This window comes from Coenobita brevimanus, chromosome 96 (assembly GCF_032717465.1).
Source record: "Coenobita brevimanus isolate Jiangsu-jjx chromosome 96, ASM3271746v2, whole genome shotgun sequence".
NCBI classification, from domain to species: domain Eukaryota; kingdom Metazoa; phylum Arthropoda; class Malacostraca; order Decapoda; family Coenobitidae; genus Coenobita; species Coenobita brevimanus.
Window position 1 is genome coordinate 24,338,518 of NC_137049.1, and position 21,267 is coordinate 24,359,784.

The following is a 21,267-nucleotide window of genomic DNA, read 5'->3' on the forward strand; positions in this document are numbered from 1 at the left end:
TTCGTGACTAGAATTATATTCTAGCGTCAGTTTATACAACTCAGCACGCAAGGTAGAGAGATGACAATTTTAGGTTTAAGTAAAAAGAGCATAGTACTTACTTCATCGGCAAACCTCTTTCTACATATATTTTTTCTGAATCCGGATACAAACTTTATCAAGCAGTTTGTACCTGGCTCCTCGACTCATGACAGAGATGCTCCTTCTCTTTCTTCTCTGTTATGGACCCACGATCGTCGATCAACTCACACAGGATCATTGTGGTCCCAAGGAAAACTGAATTGCCTTATTTTATAATAATCATCAATGAATATTCAGCCTCTTAGCTCCACGAAGTCTAAACAAACAATTGTATCTTCACTACTGTACCAAGCCTCATCTACTGAAAAACAAAGTACTCCAGGTTCTTCGTTTTCCCTGGTGCAGGTGGGTGAGGTCTACGTGGGACAGGCAGTGAGTGAGGATATGTTGATGATGATGATGATGATGATGATGGCGCCTGTGTGGGTGTGGGTGGCGCTGGGCTGCATCGCCACCACCATGGCAGCCACCAGCGCTCCCAACATAGTCTTCATTCTGGCCGATGACCTGGGTAAGATGGGACTCTGTTTCTCATGAAGAGACCGTGTTCACAGGTTTATTTATTTATCTCCCTGACTCATAAAACACACTAAAACCGAACACACACACACACACACACACACACACACACACACACACACACACACACACACACACACTTATTATGTCAATGGTACCAATGATTTCCTGGCTAAAGTAGTGAACAGCATGAAAAAGGATGGAAACATCCATCTTCGCACTTGTGTTCATACGCTGAAGGTGTCACGATGAAGAACCTGGAGGATGTGAAGGCTTAAGTCTGAGGTGATATATGCCTAGTTATAATGTATAGGTGTTTATTATCTGACAAACGACAGGGTGGAGCGACGTGTCATGGCACGACCCAAGAGTGGAGACGCCTAACCTACAGAAGCTGATTGACGAGGGGTTGATTCTGGACCTGAACTACGTTCAGCCTTCCTGCACACCAACACGATCAGCACTGCTGTCTGGGTATTACCCTTTCCATTTAGGCAGACAGGTAACTATGCATCAGGTTTTGCTGAATCATACCATTATAGTTTATATAAAGATACATCTTACTCAATACACAGCCACACGATCAGAACTTATCTCTGAGTATTACCCCTTCCATGTCGGCCGACAGGTGGATTGACAGCAATCATAACTTAGAGAACGTTACTTTGACATTTTGCGTTCAGATAAATCTTACTCCATACACACCCACCCGCCCAGCGCTTCTCTGGATGCTATCCCTTCAGTCTGGGCAGACAGGTGTGATGGGGCAACAGTAATCATAAAACAGTTCTGGGTGATTCATTATAAAGTAAACTTTTTTCCATTGTGCATTCTGATACATCTTGCTTCATACATGTGATTGATCTCTCAGGTTAAGAGAAACACAAGTGTACTCAATAATCATAAAACAGGCCTTGTTCAACCACGATCAAAAGAGCTTTGAACATTTTATATTCACCAGTATTCATAAAGTAGGTTTTGTTCATTCACTGTCCACCAGTTTTCCTGAACACTTACATCCAGATCAGTTTAATTCCCTATATATATATGGCTCATTGCTGAGATGAAGAGAAAAATGATAATAATACCCACATATTTCCCGCCCTCTATAGAAGAAAATTAGCCTAGACGATTGCAATCAGGTAAAGAGAAATTTGTCGAACCAGGGAGGTTCGGTAATAGCATTCCTTAACTCCAGATAACTAAATAAAATCGTTTGTAAGTATGAGCTGAAAAAGAGAGGAGAAAAAAAAAAATAAAATCTCCGGCTACAGGGGCTGCCACTACCTGAGATGACTCCCGCCGGCCTCACCGTGAACGTGACGCTGTTGCCGGAGGACCTCGCTGCTCTAGGCTACAGCACGCATTTGGTCGGCAAGTGAGTGGCGGCAAAGGCGACAAAGATGATGGACATGAAACTTAGAATTATTAATAGTTTTTAAATGCACGAAGGTTATCACGGCAGATATCAGCTTTTGTCAACACAGTTTCCTCTTGACGACGAGCAATAATCTAATTTACGCATAGGCCTCTAGAAGTGATCAGAACTTGTGCTCAGCTTTCTTTTTTATTCGAATTTATTTGAAAAGAGACAAGTGTTGTGGGCTTTCAGCTTTGTCAAAGAAGAGAGAAACTGGCTTAATCGCTTCTTCCCCCCCCCCCACTGATGGACTCAACAAGCAGTGGCTGATAGGGTGCCCTGCTGCAATATTAATGACCTGATATTGCTCATTATATAAAGTAAATGTTGTCTGATCCTGTCAATGATTCATTCATTCATTGCCAGACGCCATGTATCCCAAACGGGGTGGTCAAGGGCTTAGAGTTAATTGTTTTACAGGGAGGGGCACTAATCCTCCACCAACCCCACTTGACACGTAGGGAGAACGTTATGCCATCAGCATCTGGTGTTCCCAGGCGGTCACCCATCCAAGTACTAACCAGACCCAACGTTGCTTATTGGCTCCTGTCAATGACATTGTTTAAATTACGTGCTAGGAATGCCTGGAAACAAAACCAAGAAATATGTTAGAAAACTAGTGTCCGTGAAAGTATAACACGGTCCAAGACATATCTGATCCCCATTTATTGCACTGAAGTATGTAAAGTCACTTACGGTACAAAATATAAATTGTCAGTATAGTGAAAGAGTTAAACAAGGTGCAACTTTTGAACAGGTGGCATCTGGGCTTCTGCAACGAGGCCTACTTGCCCACACGAAGGGGGTTCCAGTCCTTCTACGGACAATACGGTGGTCGTCACGACCACTACAACCACTCATTTGACGGTGAGAGGTACACACACACACACACACACACACACACACACACACACACACACACACACACACACACACACACACACACACACACACACACACACACACACACACACACACACACACACACACACACACACACACACACTGTACACACAAGAGAGATAAAAATGCAACTTAGTACAAGTTCTCGATGACATCAACTACCAAATGAAGTTACGTGTACCAAAACCATTTACACATCGAAAGAGATATATGATAAAATGATACTAGAAGATGGAACGTAACTAATATGAATCAGTCCTTTAAAACTGTAATTAGGTGACAACAATGAAGGAACTTTTTTATATTACACATGAAATGCAGACACTCACACACAAAAATAAAAATACATGGATGCGCAAAGGATGTATGGACACAATTTTTTTTTTTTTTTTCGATACATCTCCGATACCAAACATAAGTTCGTATATGCATTATGCCTATGATTGTCTTGCACCAAAAGCATGGAAAGGAAACACAGGCAGAGCAGAAATGATAGCAGTGAAACAAAGTTGGTTGAAAGACGGGTTGGGATGGAGTGAGGGACTTCAGTTGAGCTAGCATAATATGAAGATAGGTAGAGAGAAAGGAAGGAAGGCATTTAAACAGTGATGTGGACAGGAAATGTGTCTGTTAAAAAGGAATGAACGAACGAAATCTTGGATGTCTGCAAAACACTGTCCTATCCAGGGAAGAAGAAGAAGAAGGGAAAAAATAAGGATAAGATCATGAGGATAGATAGATGGAAGGAAAGATGTATTGTCACGGCTGTAGTTACCCCATGGAGTAGGAGACGACGAACATGTGAAAGAGGTGACCGATAAAGAAGAGAGACAAGACTTACAGGTAAAACCATTAAATCATTTTCAAGGGTCTGTGTTTACCAGTTTAAGCCTCCTCATGTGTTTTGTCACACCAGAGCCGGGGAAAATAAATACCTGATTATTTTTCACTATTTACATAAGCCACGAGAAAGGCCTTTGTTTCACTCAAGGAAGCACTTATGATCACTAAATCATTTTTGGTGTTTTTCTGCTTCTGGGGAGCATAACATTAAATGTTTTTCATATACTACGCAAGAACAACCTTGTCCTTGCCCAAAGTGTGTGTAACATTTCGTATGGGAGGAGCAAATGAACGTGTTTTTCAATGACTAACCAGCTCCGCCGTCTTAAAAACTCTTAATTGGCTAGGAATTGTAAATGGTAGCTCATGCCCTCTGTATGTGTAATAGGATGGAGATTATACTTAAGACAGTACATTGGTCGCTAAGTCTAAGATGGAGGAGTAAACTTTAATCTAAGCTTGAGGAACTAGCGAGAGAGACACTATTTCACACATTTTATTACCAGACACATTACTGCAGATACACTCTTTCCCTTTGATTACAAAACACACAGTTGTTGCACCATTTCGCCTTTTGGTTTGACCCTCTATATCATACTGGTGTGTGGATTATATTAACAGCGAGTTCTCCTAATTCCCCAAGCTATGGGTACTTAGCTTCCAATTAATGTAACTAGGCTAGATAAGAAAAATAATTTTTTGTTTTACATAATGTATTGTGAGGCCTATATGAATCCCCCTTTGATATAGGAACCTGATTTTGTTTTTGTGTGAATGTTACAGTGTGAAGTAAGGTAGTTTTCCTGTGAGGTATGCATAACCTCTTTTGGTGATTGACTAAATGTTGAGTGCACCGTAATATATACTCATAACAGTATGAATAGACACACAGGAAATATGAATTAAAAATTAAATGATCCGAAAAGCACACTGCGGTTCAGCTAAGATAAGACTATTTTGAAGACAGATACTAAACAGATGTTGTAAGTATAGTATATGCAAGTATACAGACAGGAATGATGAATGTTACCAAATGGAATGAGATGAAAAGGAGTACTTTAGTATAGCCATTATAAGATTACAATAAGGTAAGTAGATAAATATTACCAAATAGATGAAGAAGTAGATAGATGAATAAGAAAATAGATGGGTAGATAGGTACTAACGCCGTGCCACTTACTCCCCAGGTGGGTATGATTTTCGAGACGGCGATCGGGTAGCGCTGGAGGCCAATGGTACTTATAATCCGGTGAGTACTGAGTGAATAGTACCAGAATACTTCAGTTAAGTAGATGATCAGCCAAACAGGGTGTCAAGCAACCACCCAGTTAGTCAATCTACCGATCAGTTAGTTAATTAGTCACATATCAGTCAGTTAGTTAATCAATCAGTTAGTCAGTCACTCGTTCAGTCAGTATATTAGTCACTCTGACAGGCAGTCTACCGCCAGTTCGTCAATGACTTAATCATTCAGTTATTCAGTTAATTAGTCAGTCATTAATCAGTCATTTAGTCAGTAATTAAACAAGACTGACTGTCTGGCGCTGAGGAGGAGAATAAACGTGGTGACACTGTGCTACCTGGGTGGAGCAGCTACGGCGTCCACCCAAGAGGCGAACCTCTCCGTATTTCCCTGCACTTTTGTGCGGGAAGGCCCTGACCCGACACTGGTGAGGCGTTGTTCACCACAAAGGGGCGCCGGATTCCGACTCTGTGTATGTGTACTGTGCCTGTGGGACGGGCCTATAAAAACAATGACATACCTGTGGTCGACGGGTCTGCCAGGACAGTCAGACCGGGATTAAGCAACAGCAACAACAACAGTAACAACTCTGTCTGTCTGTTCGTCTGTCCGTCCGTCTGTCTGTCTGTCTGTCTGTCTGGTTGGCTGTCTGTCTCTCTTTCTCTCTCTCTCAAGCGTCACCTCTGGACATCACTCCCTCAGGTACTGCTGACTGACCGAGCCGTGAATATCATTCAGCAACAGGAAGGCAAACAGTCACCGTTCTTCTTGTACCTGGCCTACCAGCACGTCCACACCCCGCTGGAGGTGAGTGCTTGTGTCATCAGCATCATCACCATCAGCATCATCACCATCATCATCATCATCATCATCGTGTTATAATTAGCAGCAGCACCATCATTTTCATTATCATCATCATAATCATCGTCATCACTGTCAGTGTCATAATCATCATCACTATCGTTGTTGTAATCATCATCATCATCATAATCATTGTCGTCATCATGACCATCATCATCATCATCGTTATCATCATCATCATCATCATCACCATCATCATCATCATCATCATCATCATCATCATCATCATCATCATCATCATCATTATCATAATTATCATCATCACACTCAGCCATTGTCATATTCAGCATTTGTCACATTCAATATTTGTCACACTCAGTCTTTGTCACACTCAGCCTTTGTCACACTCAGTCCTTATTACACTCAGTCTTCATTACTCAGTCTTTATTACACTCAATCCTTGGTACACTCAGTCTTCGTCACTCAGTCTTTGTCACACTCAGTCCTTGTCACGTTCAGTCAGTCACATTTAGTCTTTGTCAAACTGAGTCAGTAGCACTTAGTCTTTGTCACTCAGCCTTTTGTCCCACAATCTTTATCACACTTAGTCCTTTTCACTCAGCCTTTTGTCCCACAATCTTTATCACACTTAGTCCTTTTCACACTCAGTCTTTGCCACTCTCAGTCTATACTTTATCACACTCAATCTTTATCACACTCAGTTTTTGCCACACTCAGTCTTTGTCACAGTCAGTCTTTATCACGCTCAGTCTTTGTCACACTCAGTCTTTATCGCACTGAGTCTCTATCACACTCAGTCTTTGTCACACTCAGTCTTTGTCACACTCAGTTTTTGTCACAGTCAGTCTTTGTCACAGTCAGTCTTTATCACTCTCAGCCTTTATCACACTCAGTCTTTGTCACACAGTCTTTGTCACACTCAGTCTCTATCACACTCAGTCTTTGTCACATTATGTCTTTGTCACACTTAGACGTATTTCATTAGGGATAAGATATTTCCTACATCTAAATCTAAACCATTTGTATCCATGTTTTCGTACTGACTACTGCAAGACGATTTTATTCATCAGTAGGAAAATACCCTGACCCTGTAATCCCAGTCCATTAGCCCCAGTACCAGTCCATTAACCGAAGTACCGACCAGTAACCACAGTACCAGTTTAGTAACCCCAGTACCAGCTTAGTATCCCAAGTACCAGTCCAGGAATCCCAGTACAGTCCATTAACCCCAGTTTCAGTCCATTAATCTCAGTATCAGTCCAGTAACCTCAGTGCCAGTCCAGTAACCCCAATGGCAGTCCAGTAGCCCCAGTACCAGCCAAGTAACCTCAGTACCAGTCCAGTACCCACAATACCAGTCCAGTAACCCCAGTACCAGTCCAGTAACCCCAGTACCAGTCCAGTAACCCCAGTACTAGCCTAGTAACCCCAATGACAAATCCGGTAACCCCAAAGAAACGTCGGTTGTGAGACTTTGAAGCTGCTGTTTGGGAAGCCCTCAGACAGTATTTCTTTGATTTTCCCTGGAATGATTATTGCTCCCATGGCCAAGAACCATCTGAGTGTGTCATACCCATCCCTGAATCTCATATTTTTTATGTTTCTGCCAGGAATCGTGCAACGCCTGTTCTTCGCTCTGGTAAAAATAATTTCATCCGTACTAAATGCTCTGAACTCTCCAACTTGAATTATTCCCTCTCTTTTTGACACCTTGCTAAAAACCTTTTTTAGAACTTTACCTCATCATCCTTTCCTCCTCTTTTCCATTCTGATGGTTCTGCAGCTATTTTTTCTACTGATATAGCAGAACTCCTCGCTCAGACTTTGTCCTACAAAATCCATTTCAGATGATTCCGGTGCTGTCCCTCCACCTCTTCCCCCCTCTGACTTTCTCATGGCTGACATTAAAATTTCTTCAGTTGATGTATTATCTGCCATCACTGGCCTCGATACGAACAAGGCATATGGGCCTGATGGGGTCCGTCCTGTTGTTCTCAAGAACTGTGCTTCTGTGCTCACACCCTGCTTAGGTAAACTCTTTCGTCTTTGTCTGTCAATTACCACCTTTCCTTCTTGCTGGAAGCTTGGTCTCATTCAGTTTGTCCCAAAGAAGGATGACCATTCCCAGACCTCAAACTATCGCCCAGTTGCATTAACAACTTTTTTTTTCAAAAGTTCTCGAGTCCATTCTTAACAACAACAACAAAAAATTAAAGCATCTTTCCTATCACTACCTTCTTTCTGATCGCCAGTGTGGGTTCCGCCATGGACGTTCCACTGGTAATCTTCTCACCTACCCTTCAGACTCCTTGTCATCCTCCTTTAGGGACTTTGGCGAAAACTTTGTCATTGCACTTGACATCTCAAAGGCTTTCGATCTAGTCTGGCAGAAATCTATAATTTCCAAACTACCCTTTTACGGTTTCTATCCTTCTATCTGTACCTTCATCTGTAGCTTCCTTTCTGGTCGTTCTATAGCTGCTGCTGCAGACGGCCAGTTCTCCTAGAGCTAACAATAGTGGTCTTCCTCAGGGCTCTGTCCTCTCACCAGCTCTCTTCCTTTTATTCATCAATGACCTTCTAAGCTGTACATCCAACCCTATCCACTCATACGCCGATGACTCCAGCCTCCACCTTTCCATTCGCTTCCAGCAGCGTCCGTCTCAATAGTTGCTTCAACAAACAAGGGTTGAGACTATGGCGCACCTACTGTCTGACTTTGCTCATATCTCTGATTGGGGCAAAAATAACCTTGTTGTTTTTAGTGCATCAAAAACTCCATTCATACTTGTGTCAACCCGACAAAATCTTTCACAGGAATTCCCTCTAATTTTTAACACTACCCAGCTCAATCCTGCATCATCTTTAAATATACTTGGCGTTTCATTCTCTCAGGATTTATCTTTGAAAGAATATATTACCTTTCTTGCAAAATCTGCTTCCAAGAGATTAGGTGTGCTAAGCCGACTCCGTACCTTCTTTAACCCTGCACAGTTGTTGACTTTATACACTGGTTTTATTCTCGCTTGCGTAAAGTACAACTCTCATATGCGGGGAGGCTTCGGCTTCCAAAACACAGCTTTTCTCAACAGGGTGGAGTCAAATGCTTTTCGTCTCATTAACTCTCCTCCTACTGGCTTCCTTCAACTTCTGTGTCTTCCCCACACTGTTGCAGTTTCATCTCATTTCTATCTCTACTTCAGTGGTCACTGCTCCCTTGAACTGTCTGCTTACATCCCTCCTTCACTGTGGCGGGCATGTAGCACCCGTCTAGCAACAAACTCTAATTCCTTTTCTGTCCAACTCTCTAATACAAGAGTTATCCGCTACTCCCAGTCCTTCATGTATGCAACAGGTCAAATCTGGAAGTGTCTCCCTCCGTCCGTTTTTCCTACTGCCTACGGTCTCCAGTCTTTCAGATGCAGTGTGTCCAAAGATCTGAAAATGAATGATTCTTGAATTTGGCTCTCCGTTATCTCGTTTTTTTCTTTCTTGGAAGGAGCGATTTACAGGCCCTTGGCCTTTGCTTCCTTCTTCTTTGCATAAAAGAAAGTACCAGTCCAGTAACCCCAGTACCAGTCAAGTAACCCCAGTACCAGTCCACTAACCCAGTACCACTTCAGTAACCCCAGTACTAGTCCAGTAACCGAGTACCAGTTCAATACCCCAGAAGCAGTTCAGTAACCCCAGTGCCAGCCCAGTAACCCTGTATCACTCCAGTAACTCCAGTAACAGTCAAGTAACCCAGTGCCAGTCCAACAACCCCAATACCACTCCAGTAGCTCTGCAGTCCAGTAACATAACTACCAGTTCTGTAATCCCAGTATCACTCCAGTAACCTTACAGTCCAGTAACCACAGTACCAGTCCAGTAACCCCAATATCGCAAGAGATATCAGACGAACGAACTACCTAACCCCGACGAATGATCCCAGTAATAAACCAGTAAGCCACGTACTGGTCCAGTAACCCCTTGTATCACATCAACGGCTACCAGACAAATACCTATCCCAGTATCTTAACGAAAGTGACCCTCATAATACCCTTCCAGCAAGTCATGTACCGGTCCAGTAACCCCTTGTACCACATCAACGGCTACCAGATCCAAGTATCTTAACGAAAGTGACCCCAACAATTCCGGTCCAGCAAGTCATGCACCGGTTCAGTAACCCTCTGTACCACACTATCAGGTACCGGACGAGTACTTGGCTCTGTACCCCAACGAGAGTGACCCGGACCGGCGGAAGATGCTGGCGATGGTGACGGCCATGGACGACGCGGTGGGCAGGGTGGTGGCCGCCATCAATGCCTCAACCTTTGCCAACAACACCATCATTGTATTTTCTTCTGACAATGGCGGAGAATACCCAGTTGGTAATTACCAAATCATATATCAATTAAATTGATGGTGAGATAGCATGTGCCTCTCTATTTTTAAATATATATCAAATAACTGAATGATTAGATAGGATGTGATCACCTGGAATTCAGTAGAATAATTATCAAGTGTTGCTAACTAGATGCTCGTTGTATTCTCTTATAACAACGATGCCGTCGGTTCAGGTTTCATATCCCAAAAACTGAATGGCTAGATACGATATTCCTTTCAAATCACCAGCAACTGTTATCATGAATGATTTCAGTTGCTCGTGATATGAAGAGTGACAAACCAGCATCAATGGTAATTACCCTTGGCATGTGGTGCTGTGTTCAGGGCTAAACCTGCCGCTGCGAGGAGCAAAACTGTCGCTGTGGGAGGGTGGGACGCGGGTGGCAGGGCTGGTGCACGGCGCCATGTTGGAGAACACCCCGCGGAGATATGGCGGCCTCCTGCACGTCACCGACTGGCGGTCCACTCTGTTGGCCGCCGCCGGCGCCGCCGTCCTGCCGAGCACCGACGGATTCAACCAGTGGGAGGCGCTGCGCACAGGTCGTTGTCGGTCCCCGAGGAAATCGCTTGTCTACGACATCGAACAGGCCGGTGATGACATCAGTGGCGCCATCAGGTAACTCTGGCCACACAAGTAACTTCGCCATGCAGATACCCCACCAGACACTAGTACATTCACAGCTCAGTACATGACAGTACAGAAAGAAAACAACACGGTAACCTGTACCGCTCAACTAATGCAAAACGAATATGTCATGGTTGGTAACTGAAACATGAAGATATAACCAACAAGTTATAGACTTTAAACAGTGGTACCTCGCCATATATATATACATATATTTTTTTTTATAATACAACATTGTGGTCTCATTGGCGTCTTATAATCTCGCCCACTTTTTTTGCCATATTTTTCCCACTAACTTGATGAATATTCTGAATATCCAAAAATATCAGGTAATTTTATCAGTGGCAGTCATATCGAAACTTGAGTACCGATAGCATTTGATTTCGAGACTTATTTTTTCAGGATCTATTAAATCTGAGGCATAGACATTATAATCTTCACCTGACTTATTTGTCTGTCAGGGTGGTGTGGTGTGGTACAGTAACTTCTTTGTTGCTTTGTGTCAGTGTGGTGTGGTACAGTAACATCTGTGTTGCTTTGTGTCAGGGTGGTGTGGTACAGTAACGTCTGTGTTGTCTTTGTGTCAGAGTGGTGTGGTGCAGTAAAGTCTGTGTTTCTGTGTATCAGGGTGGTGTGGTACAGTAACGTCTGTGTTGTCTATGCATCAGGGTGGTGTGGTACAGTAACGTCTGTGTTGTTTGTGTGTCAGTGTGGTGTGGTAGAGTAATGTCTGTGTTTCTGTGTATCAGCATGGTGTGGTGCAGTAACATCTGTTTTTTTTATATACCAGGGTGGGGCGATACAAGCTGTTGGTGGGGCCTCAAAACTTCACCGAGGAAGAAGGACCCTGGCTCTTTGATCTGAAAAGTGAGTGAGCAACCATGACGTAATGTGTTTGAGAATTTCGAATGTGAAGCTAATATACATTTGCGGACAAAATATCGTTTCAAGTCAGATGAAAGAGAGAGAGAGAGAGAGAGAGAGAGAGAGAGAGAGAGAGAGAGAGCAATGACTTTTGATTCCCAGTGATGAGGTCTGATTCGCACAGACTTTTATCAATATTTTGTAAGAGTTCCACAATCGTTCGAGTAAAAGGTGGAACGATATTTATGTCCGCGACTGTACTATAAAAATGTCAGCCGAGGTGATACATAGTCTGGGGAAAAAGTTCGCCTACTACGCCACTGGGTTGACAAAGGTTCGCTTAATACTGCACTGTGTTTACCTTTGAATTTGAGGCATGTCTGTTTCTTCCTCCCTGAGACAGCATATCGAAGGGAATCATCTATGGAAAGTAGGACGTGCCAAGCCTCGCCCATCCTAAGAATATTGCTCAACAGAGGAAAATACGAAGTAGAAGTGCAATGATAGTTTAATTTTTTGTTTCCGATCGTACTGTGAGAGTTTGGAGTGAGGAGATAACGTATTTAAGAGTTTGTAGAGAGAAGGTAATTTAGTGTGACAGCGGAAAGAGAGAATGTAGTGTAGTCTGGGAGCGGAAAGAGAGAAGGTAGTGTAGTCTGGGAGCGGAAAGAGAGAAGGTAGTGTTGTCTGAGAGGAGAAAGAGAGAAGACAGTGTAGTCTGAGAGCGCAAAAAAAGAGAAGGTTGTGTAGTCTGAGAGCGGAAAGAGAGAAGGCAGTATACTTTGCGAGTTTATGTAACGAAGGTAACTTATCTGAATCGAATCGGCAGTGTAGTTTGAGAATTTGAGGCGAGTAGATAATGTAGTCTAAGAGTTTGAGGCAAAAAATAATGTACCTTGAGAGTTGGAGGAGGACCAGTAATATAATTTGAGGTTTAGGCGAAGAGGTAATGTAGTATGAGAGAATAAGACGAGAAGGTGATGCCCTTGAGAGCTTTAGGCGAAAAGGTAATGTAGTGTAAAGTGAGAAGATAATGTATATGGAGACGGTAATGTATATGAGGGTTTCAAGTGAGGTGGTAACATATTTCAGGACTTGAAGTGAGATGGTAATATGTTTGAGGGCTTGAAGTGAGAAGGTAATGTTTTTGAGGGTTTGATGCGAGAAGGTAATGTATTGGAGGGCTTGAAATGATTAGGTAATGTATTTGAGGGCTTGAAGTGAGATGGTAATGTAATTGTGGCGAGAAGGTTATGTACTTCAGAGGTAGTATTGAGAATGCATTGTAGTCATAAGTTTGAAGGAAGAAGGTAATGTACTGAGAGTGTACCTTGCACATTCTTACATGTTGATTATAGATATTAAAAGGCTATAGATATTAAAAGGCTATAAATACCATACATGAGAACACTAAGGCGTAATACGCGGAGTAAATCGATGTGGATGAGGTGTTACGAAGTCTCTCGTGTCACCTAGCATACGACCCTGAGTCCAGTTCTTAATACTGCCGATGGCCTGAAGGAAACCAATAACCTGGCGGCAGATCTAGCAGGAGGGGGAGGATTTTCACCTGAGCTTACGATCGATTCCTTGTCGTGACAGATTTGTTCACGTAGGAAGAACTATACTCTGTTCACTTTACCTAGGAGTAAAATTGCCGTCTCTCCATTGTGATGCTAAATTTGAAGTACTAGATTAAAGCTAGAATTTGATGCTAGTCACGAAAAAGTGCCATGGATGTGGACGAAAATCTCCGTCAAGTTAAAATGAATAACTAAAGACACACTAGTGCATTGTGCGGCTTTCTTTTCATTGTTTTTCCTTTAGAGTAGTAATTGTAGTCGTTGTAGTTCTAACTTCATGTCAATGTGTCCCAGTGGATTGCAGTTCCCCTCACCTGCAGTCCACCATCCTTCTTTGGGGGGATAGGGAGGAGGGTGAGGGACGTTTAGATAACCGGGAATTGGAAACACCCGGTCATATCGATGCCACCACGCGAAGATGTCCCTCTCGAACACGCTATCCTGCAGAAAAGAGATATAAGTGCGCGTCCACACGATCCCTCGAACATTTATTGACAACACAGCTGGCAGCATGCTTGGGTACATGTATACAGCGGTATTTGGAGAGATGTATGCAAACATGTTTCAGTGCAGCTTCGAACACTGGCAGCAGAGGCGATCGGATAAGTGTTTCCATACCAGGCAGCTGAGACTTCATCATGATGTTGGCAACATGATCTGGACGCTGCTGTCCCCAGCATATTTGCAGCGTGTTCGTCACTGTGTTGCTTACATGTTGCCAGCACATCTTTGAGCATACGTGTGGACGCGCACTAACGTAGAATATATTTACTCTTGAGGCTAAGGTTTGTATTTTGTAAGAGAAAAGGAAAATCTTGATTGTCTTTGCATTTTCCTTTCCTAAGTAAGTAAATAAAGATTAATCCAGAATAAAAAAATAAAAAAAGGAAATCCCGGTTAAAACAAGAAATCAATCATAAATCCGTTTAGGAATGCCACCACTGAACCGTAAGCCAGGATTAGTGAGAGTGACATGAACACCTAACCCGGGTTTAACGAAAGTAATCTAATCCACTACAGACGACCAATAAGGCGGGAGATCTGAGCCTTGATTCACAAGTAATTAGCTACCAACTCCTTCTAGTAACTATTTCTTTTTTCTTTTTATTTATTTTCCCTCTCTTTCCTTTCTTCTTTGCTTTTCATTAGGAAAGGAAGGAGTCTAGAATTTTTTCCAAGTCAGTTTTCTTTCTACGTAAAATAATTGTTAGATTATCTTGAGTTATTGCGCGCGCGCGTGCTTGTGTGAATGTGTGTGTGTGTGTGTGTGTGTGTGTGTGTGTGTGTGTGTGTGTGTGTGTGTGTGTGTGTGTGTGTGTGTGTGTGTGCGTGCGTGTGTGTGTGTGTGTGTGTGTGTGTGTGTGTGTGTGTGTGTTTCAGGAAGGGCAAAGACGAAGAGGTCAGAAAATTGCAATGTCTCTATAGCTGTTTCACCTTTACTTGGCCCAGATTCTCGTCCTTTTGCAGCTTGTTTTTACGTAGCTGACTAGGAGAGAAAGACAATGCTGCGAGTTTATATTCTTTCCATAGCACTTCTTCGTGACTGATATTCTATTTTAATTCACTGATACAACTCGGTATGGAGAGCTAGCAGATTTAGTTAGCATTCAATTGCACTGTGCCAATGTCATTTTATTATCGACATGTAACTCCCCAAAGCAAGGAAAAATCATCTTTAATATGAAAAAAATATTAAGATGCAACGAATAGAATAAATCGGTAAGGAATATGTGTCCCGGAATCCCCCAAAGCAAGGGGAAATAAACTTAATTGCAAAGAGGATGTTCGTATGTGTTGCAGTGAATAAAAGCAAATAAATAAATAAATAAATCGCTAAGGAAGAAGTGTTACGAACTCTCCAAAGCATGCGATAATAAGCTTAACTGTAAAGAAGATATGGAAATGTGTTGCACTATATAAATAAATAAAAAATAGCAAATAAATAAATCAATAGATAAATAAATCGCTAAGGAAGAGGTGTTACGGAATCTCTAAGCAATCGAAAATGGTCTTATTTCAGAGGACCCGTACGAGACGACCAACCTCGCCGCTGTTCGCCCTGGCCTACGGAAGAGGCTGGAGCGCGTGCTGAGGGAGAAGGCGAAGGAGATGGTGCCACAGGACTGGCCTATGGAGGACCCGGCAGGAGATGCCAAGAATTTTGGTGGCATTTGGTCCCCTGGGTGGTGTGAGGCTCGATAATTCCCCCCCCCCACTCTCTCTCTCTCTCTCTCTCTCAGTGTGTGTGTGTGTGTGTGTGTGTTCCTTCCTGTTTTTTAATTATTTAGTCTCCAGCGTGGTGTGTGGGTTGAAGTTTGAGGGTTTGGTTGATTGCTCAGTAATGCCATTCAGAGACCGGCGACTGGTCGCTCTCGCCTTGAATATGTGGACTGAGAAGCCTGGAATATCTGACAGTGCAGTAAGGGATGAAGCAGCACAAATAAACTGTGGCTCTTTTGTACCATGCAAATACGGGGAAATGAACATTATAGTTGATTCATTACATTTTCCCTTCCTCACTCTTGGAGCTTCCTAACACTTTTGGGCTCCTGTAACTCACTCTCAGCTGAATAAAATCGTCTAGCGTTAATTGGAATTGAATATTAGAATTGTTCCGACCGTGAGAGAGTCAACGGTAAGGGTATTAGTACTCAACCGCCTGCAATCATCCGAATAAAATGAGTTGGCATTAGCTGGAATAAAATAGTGGAGTTGTTCCGACCATGAAAGGGTTGATGTTAACAATTTAGCTATACAATTTACAACCATGACTATGAGGGTTTATCTGGATCTAATGGCGCTAATTTCTCGCCACCATGCCAATAGCTTCTCCAGTTCATTATTCCTTACTAATCATATACGTATCATAATGCTGTTTAAAGATATTTACTGTGATGGATTTAATTATTTTGTTTGAGGGGATATTTCGGTTATCCACGGTTCTTTAAGTAGAAGTGTACTTCCTTATTTCTTTGAAACAGTGCTTATTAATGCACAAAAACAGTAACAAGTCGGTAGTACTATGTGACTCTTTCCTTTCATTTTCCTCCGTCAACAACGCCCATCGTACTCGTTTTTTTTTTTTTTTTTTTTTTTTTTTAATGTGTCCGACTCTGGGTATAGGCTTCACAGCCTGCTATCAAGGCCCAACAGTCCTCCTACATACCATACACCTCTACATGTCGTTGACAATACACACACACACACACACACACACACACACACACGGACGCACATACATAAGCACTTGTGCGCGCGTCGTATTTTGTTCTTGGAATTTTATGATTTATAATACTATAATACACTGAAGTACATACTGGGTGATGTGAAGTATATTGTACAATGACGGATAGGAGGAAGGGTCCATGATATTCGAATCTTATGGTTTCATCTGTGGCATTCTTTGCTTGCAAGATTTATACAGAGTTGTAATATCAAAAACAGAAATACAGTTGTGAAAAGGCCTGATTGTATAAGTTCAATCCTATCAATGAAGCTCTGTTGCCCTATTGTTGAGAATGGAACTGTAAACCACATTTAACCAACTATCTACCTTGCTATCTATGTGTCTATCCATCCATCTACCTGTTTGTATGGATGTCTGTATGTATGTATGTAAAAAAAAATGAGAAGAAAAAGAAAAAAAGGTGTGAACGTACCTTATAAAAAATTGTGGAGCCGCCTCAGTATGAAGCCATAGAGTAGGGCGACAGGTGGTTTAGTACGGTTCACACTGCTGCCACACCTGACCGAAGTATGAACTCAACTAGCGGTACTGAGGCACAGAAGTGGTCAAGATTCAGATTTTGTTACTGCAAACACTAAAGCCTAATTTACACTAACAGTGGAAATATGATGCTGAGTGTGGAAATGGAAAATGGGTGGGAAATGCTCGTGCGGACGAAATGAACTGAAGCGACATCACCGTTTCTTCTTCATCGTTTATAGCCGTTTCGTTACTATGCTTCGAAACTGATGAGTGAGTTGCTAGGACACCTCAAGTAATCCACTGATAGTTTAAACGAACACTAAGTCTCGTTGGAAAACTCCCTTACACATTATCAGAAATGTCAGAGATGTGTGTACCATGTCAACTCAAGTTTATCATATTTTAGATTTAAAAAAAAAAAAAAAAAGTCAGTGAATATACGAACGTAATAAGCGAAAAGATACGTCCGAGCATATACACCTCGCATGAGTTATTGTTCCTGGGCTATCTGGCAACCCATGCATCATAATGGTTGCTACCTACTCTGAACATATAGTGACGTCATCGCTGTCTTTGATACTTGACCAATGCCATACTGAACGCCACCGTGGTAATATACGATCATTATTCTGCCTTCATTAACAATTCGTTGCTCACCATGCCTCATCAGTGTTATTATGTGGGTTGCTCCTATGGGCAAAGGGATGGTTCTGTATCATTCTATCGATTTCCTGTTGGCCAGGAAAAGCGAGAGGTGGAAAGGTGATGTGAATATAAGGCCGAAACACTCGCTACTCTATACTGCAGTGTTTACTTTATCAAATGCATATATAGCGCTGGCTGGGGAATAGATTCTTTTACCCGCCATCCTGTTTATATGAATGTCATAAATGTCATAAAATGATTGACAGATCTGGGTTCTTAATGCAGCTTCTTGAAAATTGTGTCATCTGTCATTCACTCACTGTGTGAAAACTCGCATAATTTGAGTTTTAGATTATTTCCATTACATCCCATTGTGTTTTCACCATCTGATCCATGTTTTTTTTTTTTTTTTTTTTCAATCAGGTTCTTCTGAACATATTAATATTCCATCCATTATATTGCCATTATACCTGGAATCGAACCCGGGAGTCTCAGGTGAGAGCCATTCAGCAATCCACTAGGCCACGACCAGGTACAAGTTATCTCACATTGTCACAATCATGCAACCAATGTCCCTCCGCCCCCACTGTGGGCATGACAATGTGAGATAACTTTTACTTGGTCGTAGCCAAGTGGATTGCTGCCTGGCTCTCACCTGTCTTAAAATCTAGGGCTTCTGCAAGAGTGTTCACAATTTCGTGTGCGGGTATGAACTGAAGATTTTTTCAACCCACAGTTTTTCCAAGTTTAGTATGAAAGTATAGTATATACAGAGAAGAATGACATCTATATCAGATGCCTGAACAATGGCTCTTTTGCAGCCATTCTCAGATACAGCATAATTGATGTGTGCAATTAGCCTTGTGTCAGCCTCCTCGTGGTTTTCACAACTCAAACTGTAAATGACACTGATATCTTGTTTGATAAGTTTAACTGTTTTACCAGGGTCCTGCTTCATACCTCCTAGTACCATTTCAATACCCTGAGGGAGATTACAATGGTTAGATGTCCAGCAGTTGCTCAAGTAATTCAAAAGATGACCTTTGTTCTTTATGTTGGAACAAAATTGTTTCCAGTCAGGGATTTGTAGGTCATCAACCGGAATATACTCTTTGTTCTTAGTTTCTGATTTTTCCCCTCTGTGTCTCTCTCCATTTTAGGGAAGGGTTGTCATCTACGTCATAACGATCTCCAACTACGTGTATCAGATCCCGGTTTTCGGGTATCTCCTTGAACATCTTCGACAAATACATCTGGGGTAAATCTTTGAAAATCGTGGCATGTAAAGTTTGATTTCTCTAAGCAAATGCCATCGTGTCTATGACGCACAAAGTCTTCAATGTGTTTAGGCAATATTAACCTCTGCTAGAAATGGAATTAAAAAGTCTGACTTTTGTCCTTTTCTCATTGCAAAACATCTTGGCATGCCATTATCTCACTCGAACAATGATGATGGATAATCCATCCATTCATATTGATAGGCTTCCAGCTTTCTTTTTTCATCAGCGTTTTGCATAAAGTACATAGACCTTAGAATATGACTTTCATCTGAATAAATTTTGTTATGTTTTATCCTCCTTTGAGAACTTTTTGTTTTTGGGGAAAAAGGATGCTAACTTTACTCTTTCCACAGAGCTTCATTTTCCTTGCTGACCCCTCCTTAGAACTTCCATCCCTCGTTGCCCTGCCTCAGTGATTTCCTTGGAGTCTGCCTTTTGTCGTGTAGCAGTGTTTAATAAGTAACATCCTTCACTATTATTCCAAGTATTTATATAATTAGTACTTCCTACAATACTGTCATAGGTATTATTGTCTCTTTTCACCTGTTTTGTGGAATTGTCATAGTGATCTCCTGAATATCCTTTTTTTGTATGACCCATTTCTTTCATTTGTTCTGATATCTGTGTGAGAAAAGGGGAAATTTTTTATGTATTTCTGCACTGCAGTTTCATTTTGTGTTTTTCCCTTGAACAAAACTGACTTTCTTTTCCGATTATGTGTCTATTCCAGTGACAAGTCACCCCAAACACCATTAAACATACCTTTGTTCTTATGTACAGTGAAATTTCCAACTAGAAATTCTTCAGAAATGTCCGGTGCAGAGGTCTGGAGGAATTTCATTTCATCCACATATACTGGAAGGAATTTGCATACTTTTAATGTCCAGATGCAACAATGTATGGTAGCATTTGTTCTACTGTGCTTTTATGTTGTGACAAATTTCCCGACCTTTCAGCAGCTATATAGGTACGTAGTATCTCAATCTTATCGTGATACCATTTAATACCCGTCTGATCTGTACACCTTCCGGAAGACTTTAAGCCCCATGTTCGTTGGCTTGGCTCTCCGGCACTGGCACATCCTGTCATTTCAGGTGTGGCTGTTCGTTTATGTTTGGGACAAAAGGAACATCATTTGGGAAACTGATAATTTCATAATTAGCAGCTGTACTGAACCCCATGCTGAGTTTAGCAGCTATGATGACAACCGGTGTACCCTGGTAGCATAATGTCACCACCCATTATTCACAATAATATTATAATAAAGAAAATAATAAAAACAATTTAATAATAAAAAGAGATTTGGTTTATGCTTTTGTGCAGTCACTACATGATACACATTCATACATTCACAGAATTAATATAAGAAGCTTATAACATTATGCACAATAATGAAAAATGGTAAAATAAAAATAAAGGCCCCGAATTGAAAATATTGGCTCTAAAATGTGTTCTTATATGTGTAATTTCCCTGTTTGTTTTAGGACATTTTGCAAGAGGAAGCACCGAGCAGACCTCACAATTATAAGCCCCAAGACACATAGTTTATAAATGCGGTGTCGTATTTTTAGGTGACATTAAATCCATCTGGCCATTTTTGCTCTAATACAAGGTGTGAAAGAATGGATAGTTATACTGGGAGGGTGGTTGCGGTGTGGTAGTGTCGATGTGGTGGTTATAGTGAAGGAGTGGTTGTAGTGCGATAGTTGTTGTAAAAACGGTGAGTTGTAGTGTGGGAGTAGTGGCAGTCATGGTGGGTGGGTGGTTGTGGTGTGAGCTTGGTTGTGTGATGTTGGTAGTAGATACGATGAGAGGGTGGATGTGGTGTGGTCATGGTTTTATCGTCGTGGTGGTATCTGTGGTGCGGTAGTGGTGGTGGCTGTGAGAGGGGGTGGTTGTGCTCTGGTAACGGTGATGTGGTAATGGTGGTAACTTTGGTGTGGTACTGGCGGTAGCATTGATGAAAAGATGGTTGTGATGTGGTGGTGGTGGTGGTGTGGTTATGGTGTGATAGTGATGGTAGTTATGATGGGGGGGTGGTTGTGTTGTGGTCGTGATGGTGTGATAATGGTGGTAGCCACGATGAGAGAGTGGTTCTGGGGTGGTGGTGGTGGTGGTGCTAGTGGAGGTGGTGATTGAAGTAATGATTGTGGTAGTGGTGGTGCTAGCGGAGGAGGTGATAATAGTAATGGTTATGGTGGTGGTGGTGCTAGTGGAGCTGGTGATAGTAGTAATGGTGTTGGTGGTGGTGATGGTAAATACGATAGTATGGCTGTGGTGGTGGTGGTAGATGTGGTAGTATAGCTATGGTAGTGGTGGTAGATGTGGTAGTATGGCTGTG

The 21,267-nt window shown here is 42.0% G+C and overlaps 1 protein-coding gene across 1 annotated transcript; it reads left to right on the forward strand.

Annotated features, from left to right (window-relative positions):
- The first annotated feature begins 507 nt into the window (after positions 1-507).
- Positions 508-15,494, forward strand: LOC145413507 (arylsulfatase I-like). Its single transcript, XM_080283203.1, has 10 exons — positions 508-592; positions 939-1,102; positions 1,875-1,978; positions 2,778-2,887; positions 4,954-5,015; positions 5,712-5,816; positions 10,021-10,201; positions 10,539-10,836; positions 11,636-11,712; positions 15,313-15,494. The coding sequence occupies exons 1-10, from the start codon at positions 541-543 to the stop codon at positions 15,492-15,494; spliced, it is 1,335 nt and encodes a 444-aa protein (XP_080139329.1). The 5' UTR covers positions 508-540.
- The last annotated feature ends 5,773 nt before the right edge of the window (positions 15,495-21,267 follow it).

What these genes read in the sequence shown, in the direction of transcription:
- LOC145413507 (XM_080283203.1), top strand. Translation starts at nt 541, where the DNA reads ATGGCAGCCACCAGCGCTCCCAACATAGTCTTCATTCTGGCCGATGAC. An exon ending in ACGTCCACACCCCGCTGGAG is followed by an intron (nt 5,817 to 10,020) that starts GTGAGTGCTTGT and finishes CCACACTATCAG; the next exon opens with GTACCGGACGAGTACTTGGC. An exon ending in GACATCAGTGGCGCCATCAG is followed by an intron (nt 10,837 to 11,635) that starts GTAACTCTGGCC and finishes TTTATATACCAG; the next exon opens with GGTGGGGCGATACAAGCTGT.